Source organism: Uloborus diversus, chromosome 4, assembly GCF_026930045.1.
Source record: "Uloborus diversus isolate 005 chromosome 4, Udiv.v.3.1, whole genome shotgun sequence".
NCBI classification, from domain to species: domain Eukaryota; kingdom Metazoa; phylum Arthropoda; class Arachnida; order Araneae; family Uloboridae; genus Uloborus; species Uloborus diversus.
Genome location: NC_072734.1, coordinates 168,684,444 through 168,706,197, shown reverse-complemented (window position 1 = coordinate 168,706,197; position 21,754 = coordinate 168,684,444). Strand labels below are relative to the sequence as shown.

Genomic DNA, 21,754 nt, shown 5'->3' with positions numbered 1-21,754 from the left:
AGTGATTACATTTACGTATCTGAAGTATTTTTGTGCACATTTTCCTGCTTGGCGAGCGTTTCACTTGCGAAGAGATTCTTCATGTAGGACGCATTTAACGCATTACATGTTTTAAAAACATGCAATTTCAGGTTATAGTACAGCAACCAGTGTTTATTGCTCAATTTCTCTCCCCACCCCCTTTCTCAAGGAGTCATTGACATTTTTAAAGGAGTGAACTTTAATATGGAGGGGCGAAAAATACGAAAATAGTGAAGACCATAACAGTGATCAATTCTAATTTGTGCTGGCAAACCAGCAAAGACGAAATGTTTTAGCCAAGTCTTTGGCGTCAAAAAATTTTGACGAAAAATGGGGAAATTGCCAAGTCTCCCATCTCCCAGTAATCGAAATCTTCCCGAGCCTTGACTATCCCCAGATCTTGTTACACACAAAACAAAAACTCCACTCAGGCATTTTTGATTTTCATTATGAATCATTATTTCAAGTCGCTTAAATTGCCATTATTAATAAGATTATTAGGGAAACTCGGAATTTTTTGAGCAATCACGATTGCTTATTGTTCTCACTTGACAGTTTTGAATTCCTATGATTTTATTCCCCCCCCCCCCCCGCCTCCCTCTGCAGCACCACCGTCGGCCGGTCGCGTCACGATGCTGCTCCTCTAGCGAAAACCGTCTCCAGGTTGCGTCACTTACTTGCCTACACTTACACATACACAAACACATACACACACGCATACATATAGACACCTACACATTCACACAAACACATACCTTCCACACACACACACAACTACACACACACACAACTACACACACACACAAACACACATGCCTACACACATACATACCCTCCACACACAAACAAACATACCCCCCACACACCAAAAACAAACATACCCCCCCCACACACACAAACACACACGCTTACACACACACACACACACACTCGTGATTGCGAAAAACATAATTTGAATTCAAGATGTCAAAGTTCAAATTATTATTATTATTATTATTATTTTATCGAAACAGAAAATAAAATGGACTCATTCGTTTTTCTTTTTTCTTTTTTTTTTTTTTTTTTTTTTTTTTGTAGCGTGTTCAAGAAAATAAAATGATAATAAAATGATTAAAATAAAAGAAAAAGAAATCAAACACCTTCGTCACACTCGGAGCTCTAAACTGGCTCATTTTATACTTTGCGAGATGGAAACAACTATGCGTCTCGAAACTGTAGGAGCTCTATGGTGTTCGTTTTGATAACATGGAGGATAAAATAATTCTTCAATAAAAATTCTGAAAAAAAATTACCTATTTCGTATTCCATGACTCCCTTGCTGGTATTCAAATAAAACACTGATGTATTAGATAAAAATTTCGTCGGATTTTTGTTGCCACCTGTAAAATTTATTTATTAAAATGCAAGTTGAAGTTCTATAAATCAAATGTAAATCAAAGGCTTTTTTAAGAAATAGCAACAACGTTGCAACGCAAAATGGCAAATGTACTATGGCAGGCGTATATTACAGAAACTTGCGTCATTAATCGGTAATATTCATCCAATTAGAGCCACTATGTAAATAGGCCAACGCATCAGCTTAAGTTTAGCCATCTTGGATCGGATTTTTCATTGTTGCGCAGCTAGGGTTACCACAGCAAAGTTTCAGGTTTCGCCAAATTAGTCAAAAATAATATTTTATTTCACAAACAACTCACGTGCCGCTAATTATTGCTCGTAATGAAAAATCACCAAACGCGATAACTTGCCAGAAAAGACAACCACTGAAGCACGCGCTCCGATCCAAAATGGCTGGTCTTAAAGCTGATGCGTCGTTTCGTATAGGGACCTCTCTTAGCTCTAGGCGTTCCAGAACAAGTCATATGTTCATGTTCTTATGGCTCGGATTCTACTTAAAGTCAAAGCTGTAGGTTCTATAGAGGCACTTTGCGCTTGGTCCATTTAGTCAGCATAAGTGCACAAGATGGTTGGTTTTGGGGTTACTACCAATTTACCAAGTACAAAGCTCAATGGTTTAGCGAAGTCTAAAAGCAAAGAAAAGGTTTGTATGCCAGATAAATTTAGTTTGATTCTAAATTAGATCTCAAAATTATATTACATCAGGATTTCAATAAATTGAATGTAATTTCAATAGGTACAAACTGAGTGAAAAAGGTATTTAATTCTCAAAGAGTGGTACAAACTTCTCTTTTTAGACTTTTTTTTTTTTGCAATTTATTGAGCTTGCAACGTGGTTGTTATTAGAATGGAGGGTGGAATTTTATAATAACCTGCAATGCACAATGCAATAAATTTGACCACGGTTAGAATAAATAAATTTGTATCACACTGATGGATTTAATTCAAATATAATTCGCAGTTCGAGAGCTCAAAATACGCCACCTGGTGGTAATTTAGGATGAAGAGCTAAATCGTTTCAATCATGCACGTACAAGGCAGATGTTTCACTTGAAACAGTACTGCAAGTGACATACTTGTACATATAAAGCCCCCCCCCCCCAAAAAAAAACAGAATCACAAAACACTTGAAAGCAAAAGTTCAATTCTTATGGGGTGGTGTAAGACATCCCACCTCAACAGTTAATTGTTAAATCACCAATACCAGCAGGTGATAGAAACTTGTTCAGAAAGGTGGTTACGTCGGATTTATATTACTAGGGGACCTGACAGATGTTGTTCTGTTCAAACTTTGTAAATTGAAAAGTTATAAAAAATTTCAATAAACTAACAAGTACAGTGGTGGTAAAAAAAAAAAAAAAAATGCATCACCCGCGCCGCAAAGGAGAGGAATAATCATCCCGACTGCATTCAACACACAGTAAAGCATCCCGTATCCCAGATGATTTGGGGATGTATTTCTGATCAAGGAGTTGGTGGGCTTCACCTTGTGCAAGGAACAGTAAACGCTCAGGTGTATATTGGCATTTTGGAGGAGAAATTGCTTCCTAATATTATCCAGAATCCAGGCTCACTTTACTTCAACGTCATTTTCCAAACGTCATTTTCCTGGATGATTCTGCTCCGTGTCATAGAGCAAATCTGGTAAGTAACAATTTAAAAACCTTTATCCTGCCATTAGACTTAAATTGACATGGGGTTAAGTAATTTTTTTTCTTTAAACTCACACGCAGGTTCAGAAATGGAAACATGAGCAGTTTGCCTTGGCCCGGAAACAGCCCCGATCTACGTAAACAATTTTCGGATTCCTGCAGCTAAATGTTTATTTCATAAGTTTTGCAGAATTTCACATACATTCATCGTTAATCGGTCGACCAAAACTTCTCACATAATCCCATCGTTGTGAAAAGTGAGGGTGATGCAATTTTTTTACCAGCACTGTAATATTTGGACCGTTTTGTTGGAAAAAAAAACTATGTAAAAAAATATTTTTCTTTAAGTACTCGGTGCCACAACGCGTACATTTATTTCAACTTGATTTATTTAATGCGTGTGGCTCATCTAATGCCCACTGAGCAGTTGTTTTATTAACTATTTTTCCTCGCGCACTTGAAAGATCTTTGTTCCTTCAGCTACACTCAAAAGATAAAAAAGCGTCCTGTGATATTTCGTGCACAAAACTAACTACCAGTAATTACTCCCCCCCCCGGTGCAAAATGAACATCTTCTTTAAATAAATCAATAAATGCATAAACAGTAAACACCGTTTAAAAAAACGAATTTCAACTCTTTGCAATTTAACAATATTCCAAATAAACAAAAGAGACATTAAGTTAACAATAGTAGCTTTTTAAATGTAAAATAATCCCGTAACTCTATTGTTTATCATCAAACACACCAAGCGACAACGTAATCCAGCCAATTAGCAAGCGAAACGAACTCAGGTCGATTAGCGGTTCGATCTTTTGAACGAAAATGTTTAAACGATAATCCTGCTCTCTCGCTGAGTATTTGTTTCACTATCTTTCACTTTCTCTACTTTTTATCTATTCTTAATTAACGCATTAAAGTAGGAAATTTTCACTGCAATTTCCTATTTTAATGCTCACTAACTCAAGCAGAACTGAATTTCTTATCGTCCTTTGGCAAAGAGTTAAATATTTACTTCAGTTCTCGCTCAACAATAGGCTGAAAGACATATTAATCATTTTGGGAGATATAACCATCCAATGTTTAAATAAAAAAAACAATTAAAAAGACATTTACTACCGGGTCAAATGGTGACGCTAACCCATACTCGAATCATTTTAATCACACACACAAAATTTTATCAAAATCGGTCCAGCCGTTTAGGAGGTGAGGGGACAAATACACATACAGAAGATATAACGATGCATTTTAATGATTCAGCAAGGACTGCACATCATAGCAAAATATTACTTTACTTTCTCTGAACATCTTATCAGTGGTGTGTCAATGGGGCAACAATTTGTTGTGTCCCCCCTCCCCTCTCAGACACACACTTTTTTTTCCCATGTTTAATGAAAACCTGAAGTTTATGCAGTTTTTAGGCATTTGACGCATATGTCATCGCCACCATCGCGAGTGGCACTCAAGCAGATGGAAGAGTTTATAAAACATATTGTTTTTTAATAATATGTTTTATAAACTCTTTTGTCGGATTTAAGAGTTTATAAAGCATATAAATACTTTAGTCCCGAAAATTCTCAGAAACACATCTAAAACCGTATTTTATCTATCAAATTTTAACGAAAACGGAGCACATCCTTCTCCCAGCAGTATTCTGCGGGGAGGTGGTGATGACATATGCGTCAAATACCTGAAAACTGCAGAAACTTCAGGTTTTCATTAAACAAGAAAAAAAAAATTGTGTGTGTCTGAGAGGGGAGGGGGGGGGGGGGGGAAACAACAAATTGTTGCCTGACACGCCACTGATAAGATGTTCAGAGAAAGTAAAGTAATATTTTGCTATAATATGCCAATCCTTGCTAAATCATTAAAATACATCCTTTTATCGTGTGTTAGTCCCCTCACCTCCTAAACGGCTGGACCGATTTTGATAAAATTTTGTGTGTGTGATTAAAATGATTCGAGTATGGGTTAGCGTCACCATTTGACCCGGTAGTAAATGTCTTTTTAATTGTTTTTTTATTCTTTCTCTTCTTTTCTTTCTTTTCTTTTCTTTTTTTTTTTTTTTTTTGAGATAATGGGGGTACCGTGGTACCCCTGGTGATCTCAATGCGCATGCACGCCTCTGTTTCACTGAACAGGTCGTATCTAGTCATATCCTAAAAAAGTCTTGGTTTTACCTCAGTCAGTAAGGCATTAGCTAGAGACTGTAACACCAGGGTCGGATTTAGGGGAGGGCAGGCCGGGCTACTGCACCGGGGCCACCACAACAAAGGGGCCCCCACAATAAAATCTTTACAAAATATCCTAACTTTCACGGGTCAAAAATATCGGATATATACATATATATCAAAATATTCAGATATATATCAAAGTATCGGATTTTTTCGAAAATATGATGATCTTTTCGAACCTTGATTAGGGGCCTCCACTCCTTTGTTGCCCGGGGCCTCCACACTACCAAATCCGGCCCTGTGTAAACCTCCTATAGTTCATTTAAATTGCAAATTATTCACCAGTAGCAGCTTAAAAAAATAACAACTGTCCTCTTATTGTCTTGAATAGCCTTAAAAAAAGAAAAAAAAGAAAAGGCAAATAACTCTATTTTGCTTTTAGTTTTGGTAAAAAAGATCCTTCCCCCATTTTTCCGTTTCAAGCCCGCTTTTTGCAGTTATAACTACGAAAGTAAATAGGTGCAATAATGAAAATGCAAGTAGCGCAGCCCCCCCCCCCCTGTTGCAACTCTCATGAACATAAGATAATTGCGAGGCGATTAAAATGAAAATTTAACTCAAATGTGTATGCGAAAATTAACTAACAAGGTACTTATACAATAATTCCTTTACCTCGTACAAGGAAGCAAAAATAGATTAATACAATCCAATGCTACTTTCAATAATTACTTGCAATTCCTTGGTTAAAACAAAAATTAAATTAAAAAATGCATCAGAAAGAAAACTAAATAAGTGTTTTCAGAGAAACAGTTGGTGTGGAGTCAGAGTTCAAATGTTACAGCATGAAAGATTATTTTTCTTAAATATTAAAATTTACAAACCGCATGTAATTTTGAATGAAGAAAATGGACACACTCATCACTCTAAACTTGATAATTAATAAAATTATTTATTTTTATTGGTTAAACATTTCTAACTCATCAAAATAAAACCATCATACTAATGAATTAATAAAACATTTGCTAAAATAGCATAAAAAATTTAACATTTGATACAATCCCTAAAAATAAAATAACGAAGTTTTCACAGAGACAAATAACACACATTTGAAACAACATAATACGTTGAGCAAATAAAACCTTTACAACCATGCTCGTTATAAAATAACAGTGGCATGTGGTTTTTTTTTTCATTAGTGGGGTTCTAACCAGCTTATTATTATTATTTTACTAATACAGTAATTATTTCAAAAATTATCTATTTGATGTCCAAATTTTCGGTAACAGTTAAAAGCATGAGAATCAAATTCCCTTTTCAATGCACATAAATACAACCTCTGATAATAAAGTTCGGTGAACAGTCCTGTAACATTAAGGTAGATGAAATAATAATGAAAGTTACCTTACTATCCTTTGAAGTAGTCACCTCCTATAATTATGCACCACTGAGATCTGTTATTCATGTCCTGGCAACTTTGCACGAAGTCTTCCTTTTGGGATGAAGTTTAAAAGCCTCGTGACGTTTCATTGGATGTTAGGAATATCGTCGAATCTCTTTTCTTTCAAAGCGAGTTTTATTCGTGGAAATAGGAAGAAGTTTGGAGGATTGAGAACTGGCGACTATAGTGGATGTTTAGTTTGCACCACCTCCTTTTTTGCCAGGAAATATGAATTGATCTTTTGTTCATTCATCTTACTGTTCTCAGTTAAGAACAAGCGCACTAAACAAGCACTTTGTAAAACAAGTCTTACACGGAACACAAACGACGCTTAACTGAACAACGGTGGGGGCAGATGGACCCACCAGTTTGGACGTTCTGACTTCATTCACTGAACTTTACTGTCAGAGGTTGCATAATATTTTTACCTATTCAATTCAGTAAAGATTTTGAAGCACTTAAAGCATGAGTGTCACATTTTTATTCAAATTGTTAGCTTCATATATACTTCTAAATATGTAGAAATTTCAGCAAATGAATAGCATTTCATTTACATGTTAATTGATTAACTCTTTGGTTAAATTGTAAACAATTTTCGGAATGTTTTGGCAAGTCATAAGTTTAATATAAAAGGATCCACCTATAGCGAACCCACATTTAGCAAGATTCTGGACTTAATTAAGAACAGAGTCTTTTGTTTAGTATGATGAACAGTTAGTATATAATTGGTGTGTATTCTTTAGAGAGCACTTTCATTACTTTCGTCAAATTTGCCTACAAAGGAAAATTATTTTTGAAAGTTTTAAATAAGGATAGAAATTATGAAAAATATTAGCATTTTTAATTGTTACTTTGAACATCCAGGTACCGTATTACCCCCCATTATCCGGCATGCCAGAAAAAAAGCGAGGTTCACCAGCATGCCGGATGATTCGAGGTTTATTTTGCAACAAAAGAAAAGTAAATTTCCCCATTCAGTTAAAATCAGAATCAAACCACTGTAAGGAAAAAAATAAATAGATCCCAAAAGTAACCTTTTTTCAAAAAAAAAAAAATGTGTAATGCACATAATATGTGCTTGTTATTTATGGTAGGTTACTATTGGGTTTAATTATATGCTAATAAAGCAATCAAATCAGAAACAATCATCGTTACTGCGATTTGTTCATAATTTTTTGAACTAAATTATTTGAGGTTCTTTTTAGAGAAGTAAGTTTAATTTTTATTTATTGAATAGCTATGGTAAATTCTTGAGCACTGGTTTAGCGGTAACTTACTGCTTAAATGCTTGCTTACTTAGTTTTAATGTAATTTTTATAAAATTATTCGTTATTAAACAATATTTTTCTTGTCAAAATACAAATGACATTGTTAGTAAATATTTTAAAAAATTAAAACTGTTTATCAATAAATCAGATATGTATAGAACTAATGGTCATTTTTAAGCTGAACATATATTTTTTACGTTATTAATTTTTTTTCCTAACCTCGATATTTCCGGCATGCCAGAAAGGACCAGGCAAGTGTTATTGAAAATCTGGTGACCCCTGAATTTTGTGGCATGTCGGATAATGCGGGATAATATGATATATTGAACTCAAAATCCAGGTTTCTCCAGCTTTTCAGAGCAGCAAGAATCAACATTTTATGACAGAATAGTAAGTGTGACACAATCCTGACTCCAAAATTGCTTCAAGAGAGCTAGATTGATAGGCAGAAGGGATTGTGACTCGTAAATAAAGAGAAATTTCCAATCACTGTCAGATTACAACAAAAGAACATTGAGAATTTTCAAGATGCTTTAAACATCTAAGGATTCAGTGGCGGATTTACCACATCACAAATGTTGCAAATGCCCCATAGCATTGGGGTCCCGAAGGGGATCCAAAAAGGCACATGAACAACATTTTCAGGACTTTTCCGTTAAAGGTACATCACTTAGTGCATTTTTAATTTTTGGCGATTTCAATTTATTTATTGCTATTGCAAACTTCGATTTCTAAATGCTGGTTGCTATATACTTGTAGACCCAGTAGCAAAAGTTCTTTCAGCACTCTGTGAAACCAGATTAAAAAAACCAAAAACAATCTACATGAAAGCCGACTTCGTTAAGAAATAAAGTAAAATATAAAGCAGTACTGAAAAATGCTTAAAAATAAGATGCTAAACTTTGAGACAGATAGCACATGTGGATTAGTATCCCATCAAATACGGTACAAATCCTCGCTCACTAAAATTCAAGATTTTTTTCCTTTCAAAATTTTAGGTTCTTTTCTGTCCCCTACTAAGAAATAATCTGAAGACATTTTCAAGAATCCGTGACATATGTCAGGCTGTCTCTGCTACCAAACTTGTAGATACAGTAGAGTCTCAATGATCCTAGGTTATTGGGGGTCACCTCAGATTACTGTAAACTCGGACTATCCGGAAAATTCTTTCAGATTAAAAATGTACACTATTCGAATGACATAAGGAGGAGCACCTTCTACTGCCTTGTAAAAAGCAAAGGAACTATTGTCTTCAAAAAAATTTATCACTCAAATCTCAACATTAATTTCCTCTTAATTGTGTCTAAACGAATTTTAACTTAAGTTTTTCTCGATATTCGTATAAGTGCAAGGCAACCAAAATGTGCATTTTGGCTGTGATCAAATCCATTTTGACGAGTTTTGTCATGATGACTGTATCAATGTGCGTGCATGGATTTGTATGTAACACAAAAATGGTTAGCTGAAGTAAGGTTTAAATACCGTATATGCAACTCACGTAGAGTCAAGTTGTGCACCTCCTTTTTTGATTGCAATCGGATATTCCAAAAGGAATGTTAAAATGTTCTTTGTCGCAAATCAAATTCAATTTTATGTATCTAGATCTTATGTCCGAGGCATCTCTTCTTGCAGTCTATGAATATTTCGTGCCACCTACGGAGTGTTGTTGAAACCAACCTCTTAATGTATTTTTATTATTTACTATGCGTATTAAATAAGTTTTACAGTAGCAAGCTATTTCTGTTTTCAGATTTTAATAAAAATCAAATTCTTAGCTACTAAAAAAATTTATTTAAAATATAAATAAAGCACCGCGGATTAAGCGGAATCTTAAACTTTCAAGACTTGGATTTTCGAGACTCTACTGTATTAAGATAAATAAATACCTTTGTGCTGAATAGTAAAGTCAGAACAAACAACGTAAGTAGAAGCACAAATTTGTAAATTACAGCAGACACGTGTTTCGGCGTTACAGGGAACGCCTATTTCAATGCAAAAAATAATGAGCTTATGGATGAAAAGACATCCGACGCTTTTGTCGGATGTCTTATCATCCATAAGCTCATTATTTTTTGCATTGAAATAGGCGTTCCCTGTAACGCCGAAACACGTGTCTGCTGTAATTTACAAATTTGTGCTTCTACTTACGTTGTTTGTTCTGACTTTTCTACTGTATTACTTTAAGCAATTTTTCCATTGTCAAGGTATAAAGTAAACAAGTCCCCAAACCAATTGACATACCTTTAATGGAAAAGTACTCCTTTTTCCATAGTTTGGGTTCATCGCTAGAGGGCCCATTAAAATGCATTGCGAGGAGCCTGTAAATGAACCACTGTATGGATGCAGTGATATTGGATAACTGTTGGGCACACTCTACTGAGAATATCCAATAGAAGGTAAGTAGTAAAAGCAAGTGATTGCAGTGACTTGGAAGAAAAAACGTCATAAAACACTGACACTTGTTCTGAAGAATCTTCAATAATATTTTGAACCAATGGGAAACAGTAATGATGAAACAGTCAAGTATTTAAGTGTTTTACAAAGACATTTAAATGAAGCAATGCTTTGTGATGTTTAACTTTAGATTTGTTACTTTCCACCAAAGATCACCAAGAGCAATTTACACCTACATTACTTGAATTTACCATTTTAAAGTTTTGGCACTAAACTTGATTTTGAATTTAACGAGCATTTTTTTGCATCCAAAGCTTCCTGTTTAATGCAGGCCCTACAGTAATTTCATAAATATTAAATGAACAATATTGAATGTAAAATTGAATGATATTCTGTTAGGAAGTAAAAAAGAAAAATTAAATAAATAAATAAATAAATTTCAAATTTTAAATGTAACAATCAATACAAAATTAAACTGAAAAATATATACAAACAGAAAAACTTAAAAATGTATACCACATTATTTTTAAAATGAGCAAACAACGTTGCTAGTGTCATATAATAATACACTAAAAATATCTTCTGAAAGAAATTACATATTTAAATTTCTGATGCAAATAAATAATTTTAATGAGCTTGAGAACAACTTCTTAAACAGCATTTAACTCAATATGAAATGAAACTATTAAAAGCAATCTTCAACCATATCTGCAGCATAACATTTAATAAATTACGTCCCTAAACTCATGATTGACACAAAAAATAGTTTACAAATAATTCATTCCTATAAATATTTCTTATATCAGTTTTTTCCATCACAATTAATGAAAGTACAATAAGTGAACCAGAGTAATTTATGCAAATTTTTTGTGGCAAGCATGTTCTTTGATAGGCACAAGAACGTTGTTATGAATGTACGCATCACAGGCATAGCACCAAACAGACAAATCTGAATAGCTCAGGGTAAGATAATGTTGCATGTCCATGCCATGCTGAAGCATGTGCTGATTTATAAATCTCCCACAATATACCTGATAACAATGTAGACACACCCAATTTTCGGTAGGATCGTTGCAAGCTTGGCATGGCGAATAAGGGTTTAATCCCTCAGCAGGTATTTGCTGCAGCAGTTCCAAGTGAGGGCAATATTCAAGTGGTGTGACACAATAGAATGTTTCTCCGCCAGATATTCCTACAGCTCCATCACAATCATTCATGCTAAAGCTGCCAGATTCTTCTCGTCTAGGGATGGCTACTGGGTCACTGGTTCTCAAGGGCTTATTACGATTGAAATCGTTAAAATTAATATCCTCCGACATGCTCATGCTAGTCACATCAGGCACTTCCACATCAAATTTCAAACTCTTCCAGTACTTCTTGTGAGTTTTCACTACGCTTTGTATTGTTTTCATTGCATTCAGTGTGGGTTTCATTGGTTTGTGAGGCATAGGGAATTCATTCAGCAAGGAGCCGATACAATAAATAGCCGCATCAGATGTGTTTGGTATGTTGTAACCGCCTTCTAAGGCCAAAACAATTTTGCCGTTGCATAACCCACTCAGCAATTTTGTCATGATGCCAAAACATGGCGGAGTGACGAAACAGCCTCCCAAAGGATCGTCGTGAATGGCGTCGAAACCTGCCGAAACCAGGACAAAATCAGGACTGAATTCGTAAGCAACAGGAAGGACTATGTGAAAGAAAGCTGCTAGATAATCCCCGTCACCGGCAACGTAGCTGAAAGGTATATTTATATTGTATCCTTCTCCTTGGCCATGTCCGACAGCGGTATGATCCGCTTCTGGAGATCCGGGGAAAAAATCCCCATCGTACAAATGCAAAGATACGTATAAAACATTACCGTCTTCATAAAAAATACGCTGTGTGCCATTCCCGTGATGTATATCCCAATCCAATATGAGAATTTTCTGCATATTATGATGAGTTTGAAGATATCTGGCAGCAACGGCAACATTGTTGAAAATACAGAAGCCGCATGCTGTTTTGGCATCGGCATGATGACCTGGGGGTCTAATTAATGCAAATCCATTCACACATGCCCTCTGCGCAACAGCATCAACAGCTTGCAGCAAGCTTCCACAAGCAGATGTTGCCGACTCGTACGTTTCGTGACAGATATAGACCGAATCTAGCTCAGTTTCTACTTTTGCAATGTCTCTGTACGACATAGTTGATGTAGACTTGATATAATTAATATAATTAATGTCATGGACTAATGCAAGCTCGGCTTCGGAAGCTACACGAGATTCAAGTAACAGGCACTTAGATAAAAGCCCACTGGCATGCAACTTTTCATAAATTTTTATAACGCGGTCGGCTTTCTCTGGATGGTTCTTTTCCCTCTTGTTAACATGCTGATTGATCTTAGGGTCGAATATCAAGCAAGTTCGGTGAGAAGGAACGGACAGGTCAGTCTTCATAATCAAATTCTGAATTTCGGAGGTGAACATGTTTACGACGTTAGGATCCTGAACAGGATAATATCCCTGGGTGGGAAAAGTGACCAAGCCAGCAAGTGGATTTCCAGCATATTTAGGGCAGACGACATGTTTGACGCTGTCATCATCATCGTAAGAGCTATCGTAAACATTTTGGATTCTGATGCTCTCCCAGAAAGGTCTGTGCACCGATATCACATTTAAAATAGTTTCTAGGCAGCTTTCAGAAATGTCGGAGCATTTGGGGATGGGAGGACATGGATACCCCAACAAGCCTCTCAAAGTCAATGCGACGCTTTCTGAGAGCGACGGTAAACAATATCCACCTTCTAAAATAACACAGATCCGCCCATTAGCCAGACTAGATACTGAATTCAAAAAGTGAGGATATGTCTGAGGAGTCACTGTCATTTCTCCTTCTGGACAACCAATGGCTGCATCAAAACCAGCTGATATGATAACCAACTCTGGACAAAATTCATATGCAATAGGTAATAGGACATTGTTGAATATTGATAAATATTCTGCGCTGCCTTGTTTAGTAGCATTTAATGGTACATTAATATTGAAGCCAGGAGCTATATTGCTGCCAGTAAAATCAAAGTTGGATTCTCGTAAATGTGGCCAAAATTCCCCATGTTCATATCTATGTATGGAAAAGTAAAGAACTCTAGGATCATCATAGAAACTTTGCTGTGTGGCTTGACCATGGTGTACATCCCAGTCAATAATCAATATTTTCTTTACATCAAATTCCTTCAGAGCATATTTTGCTGCAATAGCGACATTATTAAAAAAGCAGAACCCACACGCTTGCTGCTCCATGGCATGATGTCCCGGTGGCCTCACAACTGCTAAGCCGTTCCTTACAGTGCCTTTCAACACGTTTGAAACCAATTCAATTGCTGAACCAGCGGCCAACAAAGCAGCATCGTATGTTTTGGGGTGAAAGTAGACAGAATCGTATTTAGATGATAGTTTTTCTAGCTCAGACACACTATTTAAGGTTTTGGAATTCTTAATTTCATCGATGTAGTTCTTTGAGTGGTTCAAACACAACTCGTCTTCAGTTGCACATCGAGAAGGTAATATGTGGCAATTTTCTATTAGATTATATTCTTTACATCTTTGCAACGATAGCATGTAACGTTCCGGCCTCTCAATATGCGCCGGATCCCACAAACATGAATGTTCGATCATTCGGTCATCGTATACGAGGCCGGTTTTCCGGCTCGAGTCAATTAACCCCTGAACTGACAGCTTTGATAAAGCATCAGAAATATCCGACATATTTTTTTGTTATGAATTTTCAAGTTTGATCGCTTCGAAATAATTAAAAACTCAATTCAGATCTAAGTGACATAAGAAGAGAACTCGTGATAAAAACACTGCACGTGTTTTGCACGAAATTTAAGCGGTGTTGAGGTTTCTTAATTTTACGAATATTAATGGAAAATATCATATGTATCAATCTCTCAAACTATATTTGCTTGCAACTCCCTCCATACACAGCCGATAAGAAAGCAGAAAGAGAAAGTAAACAACAATAACAGAACTTTGTGAAACGGTTACAGTCTTTTTGTTAAGCTGCGTTCGGAAACAGTTCACCGGTTACACGAGTAGGATGTGAATCAGTAGGAGGTGAGGTTCAGTAGACTTAACATTTTGAAAATTTCCAAACCGGCGAGGGGGGGCAAAGGGTATATACTCAATACAAAGTACATCGAAATTAATCATAAACCACTCCCACTTACATGCATATGCATTAGTTTCTCAGTACCGAGTTCTGACATCATGACTTAACTTACAACGTAGAAATAAAACCGTATTCGCAACTCCAGAGCTCGAATACGTTACCTTGTGGTGATTAACATTACTGAAGAAAAAGGAAAAACATTCCATTCCACGTGTTTTTTTTTTTTTTTTAATTTCAGAAGAATAGGAAAGAAAGTTTCCCACAAACACGATGAAAAATTACTGTCATTCACTAAGCGTCAAAGCAAGTTATAAGTTACAACATTTGTTTATTTTACCTTTTTCATCCGCCATTAGACAGTGACTGCAGCGCCCCCCTATAGTTTATTGGAGTACAATATCCTTCCCTTTTCACCAGCCCCTGTCTGGCAGCCATGCATGCCGGCTGCTCAAACAACTGTTTGCCCCATTTCTTCATCTCAAAAGTGGAGATGTTGCGCCTGCGCTGCTAGATAGTAAAAATAGTCAACGATTTTGCAGCTCAATGCCAGAGTAGACATTTTTCAGTGGGGGGGGGGGGGGGAGTTGAGAGACCTTTTCATCTCATTTGTTGAGCATCGGGGTATTTGCGAGGCGAGAGCCGACATCCTTTTGGGCGAGGGTAGCCATCCCCCCAAGAGCAGGAAAGCACCCCCTAGAAATTGGGAGCCCCCCTCATCAGTAAAGAATTCCCCTTAAAACCTTCCCCCCTTAAAAATTTCAATTGTGCAGCCTGAGGGAGGCAGGCTCGTCATCACAGACGGATTTCAACTATCAAAGGGACCTCTGCCCCTCAAACTATGAAGGACTGCGTGACAGGCGCCTTACCTTCAGAAGACAACACAATAGATGGTGGTTCCATCTATGGACAGTTCGAGAATTTAGAACCAGACCAGGAGCCGGATAACTTTCTGGTCTGGCACCCACAGAGGTATCGTTTCACTTGGAGGACATTGTGACCACGAGATATTTAACGTCGCCCAGTCACCATTAATGACGACGGTGGATCTTCGACCAGCGAGGATCGAACCCGAGATTCTCCGGCCCCAAGTGCCTTACCGATCAGAAGGTAGGAGCCAATTACCACCACGGCCCCACAGACGGATTTAGGCCGATAATTTTGAGGGTGCAACAATAACAGCGATCTGGGGGGGGGGGATTCCCGGAATAACAAGGCAGTGGCGAAATCAGAAAATAATTTTAGGGCGGGGCGAACTTTTAAGTCTAAAAAACGCGATATAAACCATATTTAGTAACATTAAGGGATCGGCAATTCGTAACATTTCAAACTGCAGAAAAAGTCTTAAACGAAAGTCGATGTTGTTAGAAGCAAAAAGTGAATCCAGCTTCTGGTTTGGAAGGGGATTCCCGCCCCAGATAAAATGTGCAATCAGGTCCGTGTCCAGGATTTCATAAAGGGAGGGGTTGAAACATTTTGCCTTTTACGTTGCCAAAGGAAAACTAACTACGCGTGTTGAATAGTTCATTTTAGTTCGATAACTAGGCTTTTTTTTTAATACGTTTTGAGTTTTTTTTAATGAAATCTAATTTGTACAGTTGAACATTTTGTAAAAGCACACATATTTCTTTTATGCCACTTAATGCTAGTTTCTTTCTTTCTTTTTTTTTCTTTTGTTTTTCCATCAAATAACATTGAACAGGAATTTAATGAAAATAAAAATTTTATTTAAAAGAAACTGCTGTTTCGCATAGAAACACTTTTCTAATGTGTGAAACGACTAATTAATCCAACACTAAAGGCGTACCATAAAAAAAAAACTAACAGTAAGCAAAGTAACCATTTTCCCTGCCCCTAAGTTTTTTTTTTTTTTTTTGGGGGGGGGGGGGGGGGGAATGCTACGTCATTGTCTAATATTCTTTTAAATAATTTTCCCCTGCATGCTTACAGCATTGCCGGACTCTTCAGCCATTCCTACGTCGTTAATTTTTTCAAGTACTTAGAAGCGAAGGGGCTTGGGAATCCTACAATTGAGGAAAATGCTAATTTTTAAACATGGGGAAATATTAAAGAGGGTAAATACTGTATCAGAGTTTAACTCTAAAATTAATTAAAACTTAAAATACATTTTGGAAAATCGTTTAATGATTCATTGATTTTTTTTCTTTCAATGGGAGGGGTTAAACCCCTAAAACCCTCCCCTTAGACACGGCTCTGTGTGCAATAGTAGTTTTGAAAACGCAGTTTTACAGTTCTTGGTGATATTTCAGGGAAAAGAAAGGTACGTGGGGCTCCAAAGCTATTTTTAGAAATTTAAGTCTTATAAATGTGATTATAGTCCATATTTACAGTTTGGGTTAAAAATGAGACTCATGGGACTGTCTCCAATCGATTTTTTGAAAAAAAAAAAAGAAAAAAATACGCGTACCCAACTAAACACTCCCCAAACACTACCTCTGTAATTTTTCATAATTGAAGTTCCAAAAACGCTATGTTGGACAATTTTTGATACTGTTACCGGACGGGATGTTCCGGAGCCCTCCCATTGGAAAATTTCGAAATTGAAGTCCTAAAAATGAAGTTCTTATACAATACTCCATGGTATTAAAAAAAGGATTTCAAAGGCTACTATCCCAAAAGATTCTCCCACTCAAGCACTACAAACTATAGTTTTCAAAACCAAATTATTGACAATCTTTAATGATATTAGAGAAAGGGGGTCGGAGGCCCTTGTTCGAATATTTTCCAAAATTAAAGTCTTAAACACATGAGTATAAGACCATATTTGGTAACGTTAGGAACACTGCAGTTTCTCAAAATTGAAGCTCCAAAAACGCAATTTTAAACGATTTTCGATGTTTTTTTTAGGAGATTGGATGAATTTTCTTGGAAACTTGGCGAAAGTGAAGCAGAAGAAACGAAATTTGAGATACTCTGTAAGAACTTTAGCTAGAGAGAGGGCTTCGGAGAAGAAAAAATTTTGAGAACTAATAGAAAAAATTAAAACGAAATAGAAAAAAAATGAAAAAAAAGAAGGGGGGGGGGAGGGGGAGATATGAAAGAAAAGAGGGACTGTGTGATGAAGGGAGGGGGAGGCACATAATTCACCGCTAATAATCTGAAGCTGTTGAAAAATTTAAATGTCAATATTCCTCTTTTTGAAAGAGAAATTAAGGTTTTTTTCCCCCAACATTCTTTTTTTTTTCCCTTAAAATAACTGCGTTTTCTCAAAATGAGATCTTTTCTTCTCTTCAATAATAAAGAGTATTTTTTTCAAAACATCAACTCAGCATTTTGTGGGGAAGGTCACCAGTATTGTGCCCCCCCCCCCCCGAATGCACCACTGCAGCAAAATGTCCGGGAGTCCTCCTTCAAAACGTTTTGAAAATTTACCTTAAAAATGTTAGTTTTTAGTTGATTTCGGAGTAGACTTTATTGATTTTTTTTTTTTTGGACTTAATCAACCCATAGCTGTTTCAAAATAGAAGAATTGGCATTGATATACGAATAAATACCCAATTACAGAACATGCAATTATTCTATACCAATAACACAGCACTGAGCAATAAATTGTTTGAGAAATTTCTTTATTTGAATGAAATTATGACTTTTTTTTTTTTCAATCGGATAAAATTCCTTTAATTGTTAGTATGAGCACAGTTACATTTTATCGCACTAGCAACGTGTGATACACTGGATTCATTAAATTTACTAGTTAGCAGCTTTGACTGTCTCCCCCCCCCCCCAACTGCGTTTCTGGGTGAAATATACTAAATTATTTTCAAAACCCAACCAAAAATTTTGGGGGGTGCGACGCACCCCGTAAATCCGCTTATGCCCGTCATATTAACCCACACTGAGTTTCAAAAAAAAAAAAAAATGTAAATGCATTTTGGTGTTTTTTCTCTTTAAGGGCACTATAAGTATTATACTCTCCTTCTCCGGAAAACTTTGAAATGACGGCCTGATGCTGGGGGTGGAGGGCTACCCTGTAGCATGCATTTTTAGTTTTTTTTTTTTGAAAATTCCAATTTGAAATCCAAATGTGACGAAAGTTGTGGTCCCATGGGACCACAACTTTCGTCACATTTCAAATTTTCATTCAATTTGAAAGCTAGTGGCAGGAAATAAAGGCCACTTTTTTTGCAATTGTTGTTTTAAAATGTAGAATCTCCAGTTTTATGACGGAAGCTACAGAAATGCATATGTACAACAGAATAAACATGCCAAAAAAAAGGGGTCCCAAATATCTTCCGAAGGAGATAGGCGCCATCTAAGTTTAGGGTCTGAAGTTTCAAATGATCATAAAAATCGGTTGGTCGATTCGTTTGCGGTTCTTACTAAAAGTATTATTTTTATCAATATTTTCTTGAAAATAAATTTTGAAAATATAGTTTAAAGAATGCCGATAAAGGGCGCCTTAGACTTTGGAGTAGCGAACAACTATTTTTTACCGCTATTTTTGAATCTCATTAAATATTTTCGAATGCTTGGACTTGAACTTAAATTTTCAGCCCAAAATCAGAATTATGGGGAGTGATTAAGTTGCGCAAATTGAACTGTGTTCGGAAGTTGAAATACACTGTCACAAAAAAAAAAAAAAAAAACACATTCACCCAGAAGGAAACGAGCGATCTTCATGAAACTTAAAATGCTTACGGCTTATGAGAAGATAAGGAAATGATTACAAATTCAGAAATAAAGATTGTTTTATTAAGAAGCTATGACGCAATTTCGGTTACTAAACCGTTAGTAGTTTTGTCTCATCTTGCAGCTATACAAGACGAAACACGGCGTGCTATGGAGTGAAATAGGTTACCTATGACCAATGGGACTAAATCCGGATTCATCGTTGAAGATAATACACCTTCTTTCTTTCACAATCCAGCTAATCAAGTACAGCGAAAATCCAATCTATCACAATGGGCGCCGGTTCGAGATGCTAGCGTCTTCCAGTCTACTCCGCATTATTTTTCTTGATACCATCAGTGTCTTGGAAGGTGTTAAACGGCATGGAACTAATATTAACGATTTTGTTAATACGGTAGAGGGCGCTCTTATGCTGTGCGATCTTCACACTCACTTCTGTTTTTAGAATGCCTTAACCGACCGCAATGGAGTAATTAATTTTCGCCTATACTAAGCTACTACCATATCGCTCCGACCGAAGTGGCTTAAGATACTCCCGTACAAACAACCTGCTTTTCTGAGATCTACTGGAGCTGTGTGATGAGGATAAGTTTTAAACCAGAAGATAATTAAGTCAAACCATCGAACCGTTTATAAAAATCGCAGAAACAAAACCAGAACCATTTTGTCGAGATCCAGAAACATGAAGATCGCTCATTTCCGATTGTAACCATGTTGCTTGCAATTCATTTTCCTTCTTTTTAAAACGCTTAACGTTCTTGATCTTTTTATTTTTTTTCTTTAAGGAAAGTAGAGAGTTTACTCAACTGAATGCTTTTTTACTTCAAGTAGGAGGTCAACTTGAGCTCTAGAATAGAAACTTAAATAAAACTGAATCGCATTGTCAACTGTTTGTAGAATGTCACAATACAGAAAGTGACACAACAGATAAATCTTGAAAACATCTCAAATAATGCAGCTATGTTGAACATTTAGCAACTAACTGAAAGCATGGGTGTAGACACAAGGAGACAGGAAGGGGCAACTGCTCCTCCCTAGAATAACCTCCGGTTTCCACGGTCTTTCCAAATGTCACCAAGATAATTTAAAATTGCAATTTTAGGTCGAAAAATTTCTGGAGAGCCACATAATCCCTTTTTCTGCCCTCATCTGACCAGAAAATGTTTCTTTAGGGAAGGAGGAAGACTATAACTTCATAAAATTTCGAGGACCGCACTGGGGGGCAGGGCAATTAAAATTCCCTATCTGGTTGCGTCTATGCTTGCCTCCCCCTAATGGCAATCCTAGCTATGCCCATGCTGGCAAAGTTTGGTGAATTTTGCGACTACTAGTAATCTAAATTGCCTCAAAAAAGTAGAAAATTAAAGTAGGGAACATTCTCCAAACATCCCCTTTAAAAAACTATGTTCATAATTTTAAAAGATATTACGAAACCAAATTCATAACCTCCACATGATGCCCAATGGCTTCTATCTAATATTACAACATTAAAAAGTAATATGCATGAAACTATACTGCTGTGTGAAATAACTAGAAAGTTTTCATTTTTGTCATGTATTGTCCTTTAGCTTTATTGTAGAAGCTTATTTCTTTGTTTTCCTGTAAAAAATAAAGCAAAAAAAAAAAAAAAAAAAAATTGCTTCCCTATTGTTAGTATGGAATGAAAAAATGAATTCTTTTCAAACATCTCAATAACTCTGCAGATACTGCATTTAACCTTCCCACAGAAGCACAAAGGTTACAAGGAATCCTTTTTCAATGCAAAATCAGTGAGCTTACAGAGATAAATAAGACATCTGAGAAAAGAAACAAGGCAGAATAAAAAAGAAAAATTAATTTGAATTTTGTCATCTTGAAATCAAATTATGTTTTTCGCAATCATGAGTGTGTGTGTGTGTGTGTATGTATGTAGGCGTGTGGGGGGGGGGTATGTGTGTTTGTGTGTAGGGGTATGTGTGCCTAAGCATGTGTGTTTGTGTCTGTGTGCAGGCATGAATGTGTGGGTAGTTGTGTGTGTGTAGGTGTTTGTCTGTGTGTGTGTGCATGCGTGTAGTTGTGTATGTATGCGCATAGGCGGATTTAGGACTGAGTTCCTGGGGCGGGGGGGGGGGGCAGGAATTTTTTCAGCAACATTTTTATTGCCCCCCTCTCCCTCACTCTCATGTTTTTGTCTTTTTCCTGTGATGCATAAGTCCATACTTTACTTTTTTGTGTGTCGTTTTCATTAATGTGTGTTTTCATGCTGTCCTTTTTGAATTGACCTTAACATAGGGAGCCGGTATCAAGAGAGTGATGCAGGGCTCCCTTTTAAGTGGGAAATAGAATATCTCCAATTTTAGGGGGCCGGGGGTTTCTCCTCCGCAGGAAATTTTGTAAAATGGATATAAAATTCTTCATTTTGAAGCCTTTTAGAGGTTAATTAGATAGACATAGAAATTGATAACTAGATTATACAGTTGTACAGTTTAGTTCAAACTTTGTAAGAAACAGCCATTTTAAGTTTGAAAGAAAAAATAAACTATAGATTTCTCATTACAACAACCTTTTTTTAATTATAAGTAGAGTGCAGAAAACGAAAAGGAATAGAGGCAGTGTATCATTTTTTTTTC

At 36.4% G+C, this 21,754-nt stretch overlaps 1 protein-coding gene across 1 annotated transcript; it reads right to left on the bottom strand.

The window, feature by feature from the left end:
* Positions 1-11,197: 11,197 nt before the first annotated feature.
* LOC129220977 (histone deacetylase 6-like) lies at positions 11,198-14,092 on the bottom strand. The gene has a single exon (XM_054855413.1). It carries the CDS (start codon positions 14,090-14,092, stop codon positions 11,198-11,200), a length of 2,895 nt encoding a protein of 964 aa, XP_054711388.1.
* Positions 14,093-21,754: the final 7,662 nt, after the last annotated feature.

Excerpts from the sequence above, each read along its gene's own strand:
- LOC129220977 (XM_054855413.1), bottom strand. The coding sequence starts at position 14,092 with ATGTCGGATATTTCTGATGCTTTATCAAAGCTGTCAGTTCAGGGGTTA.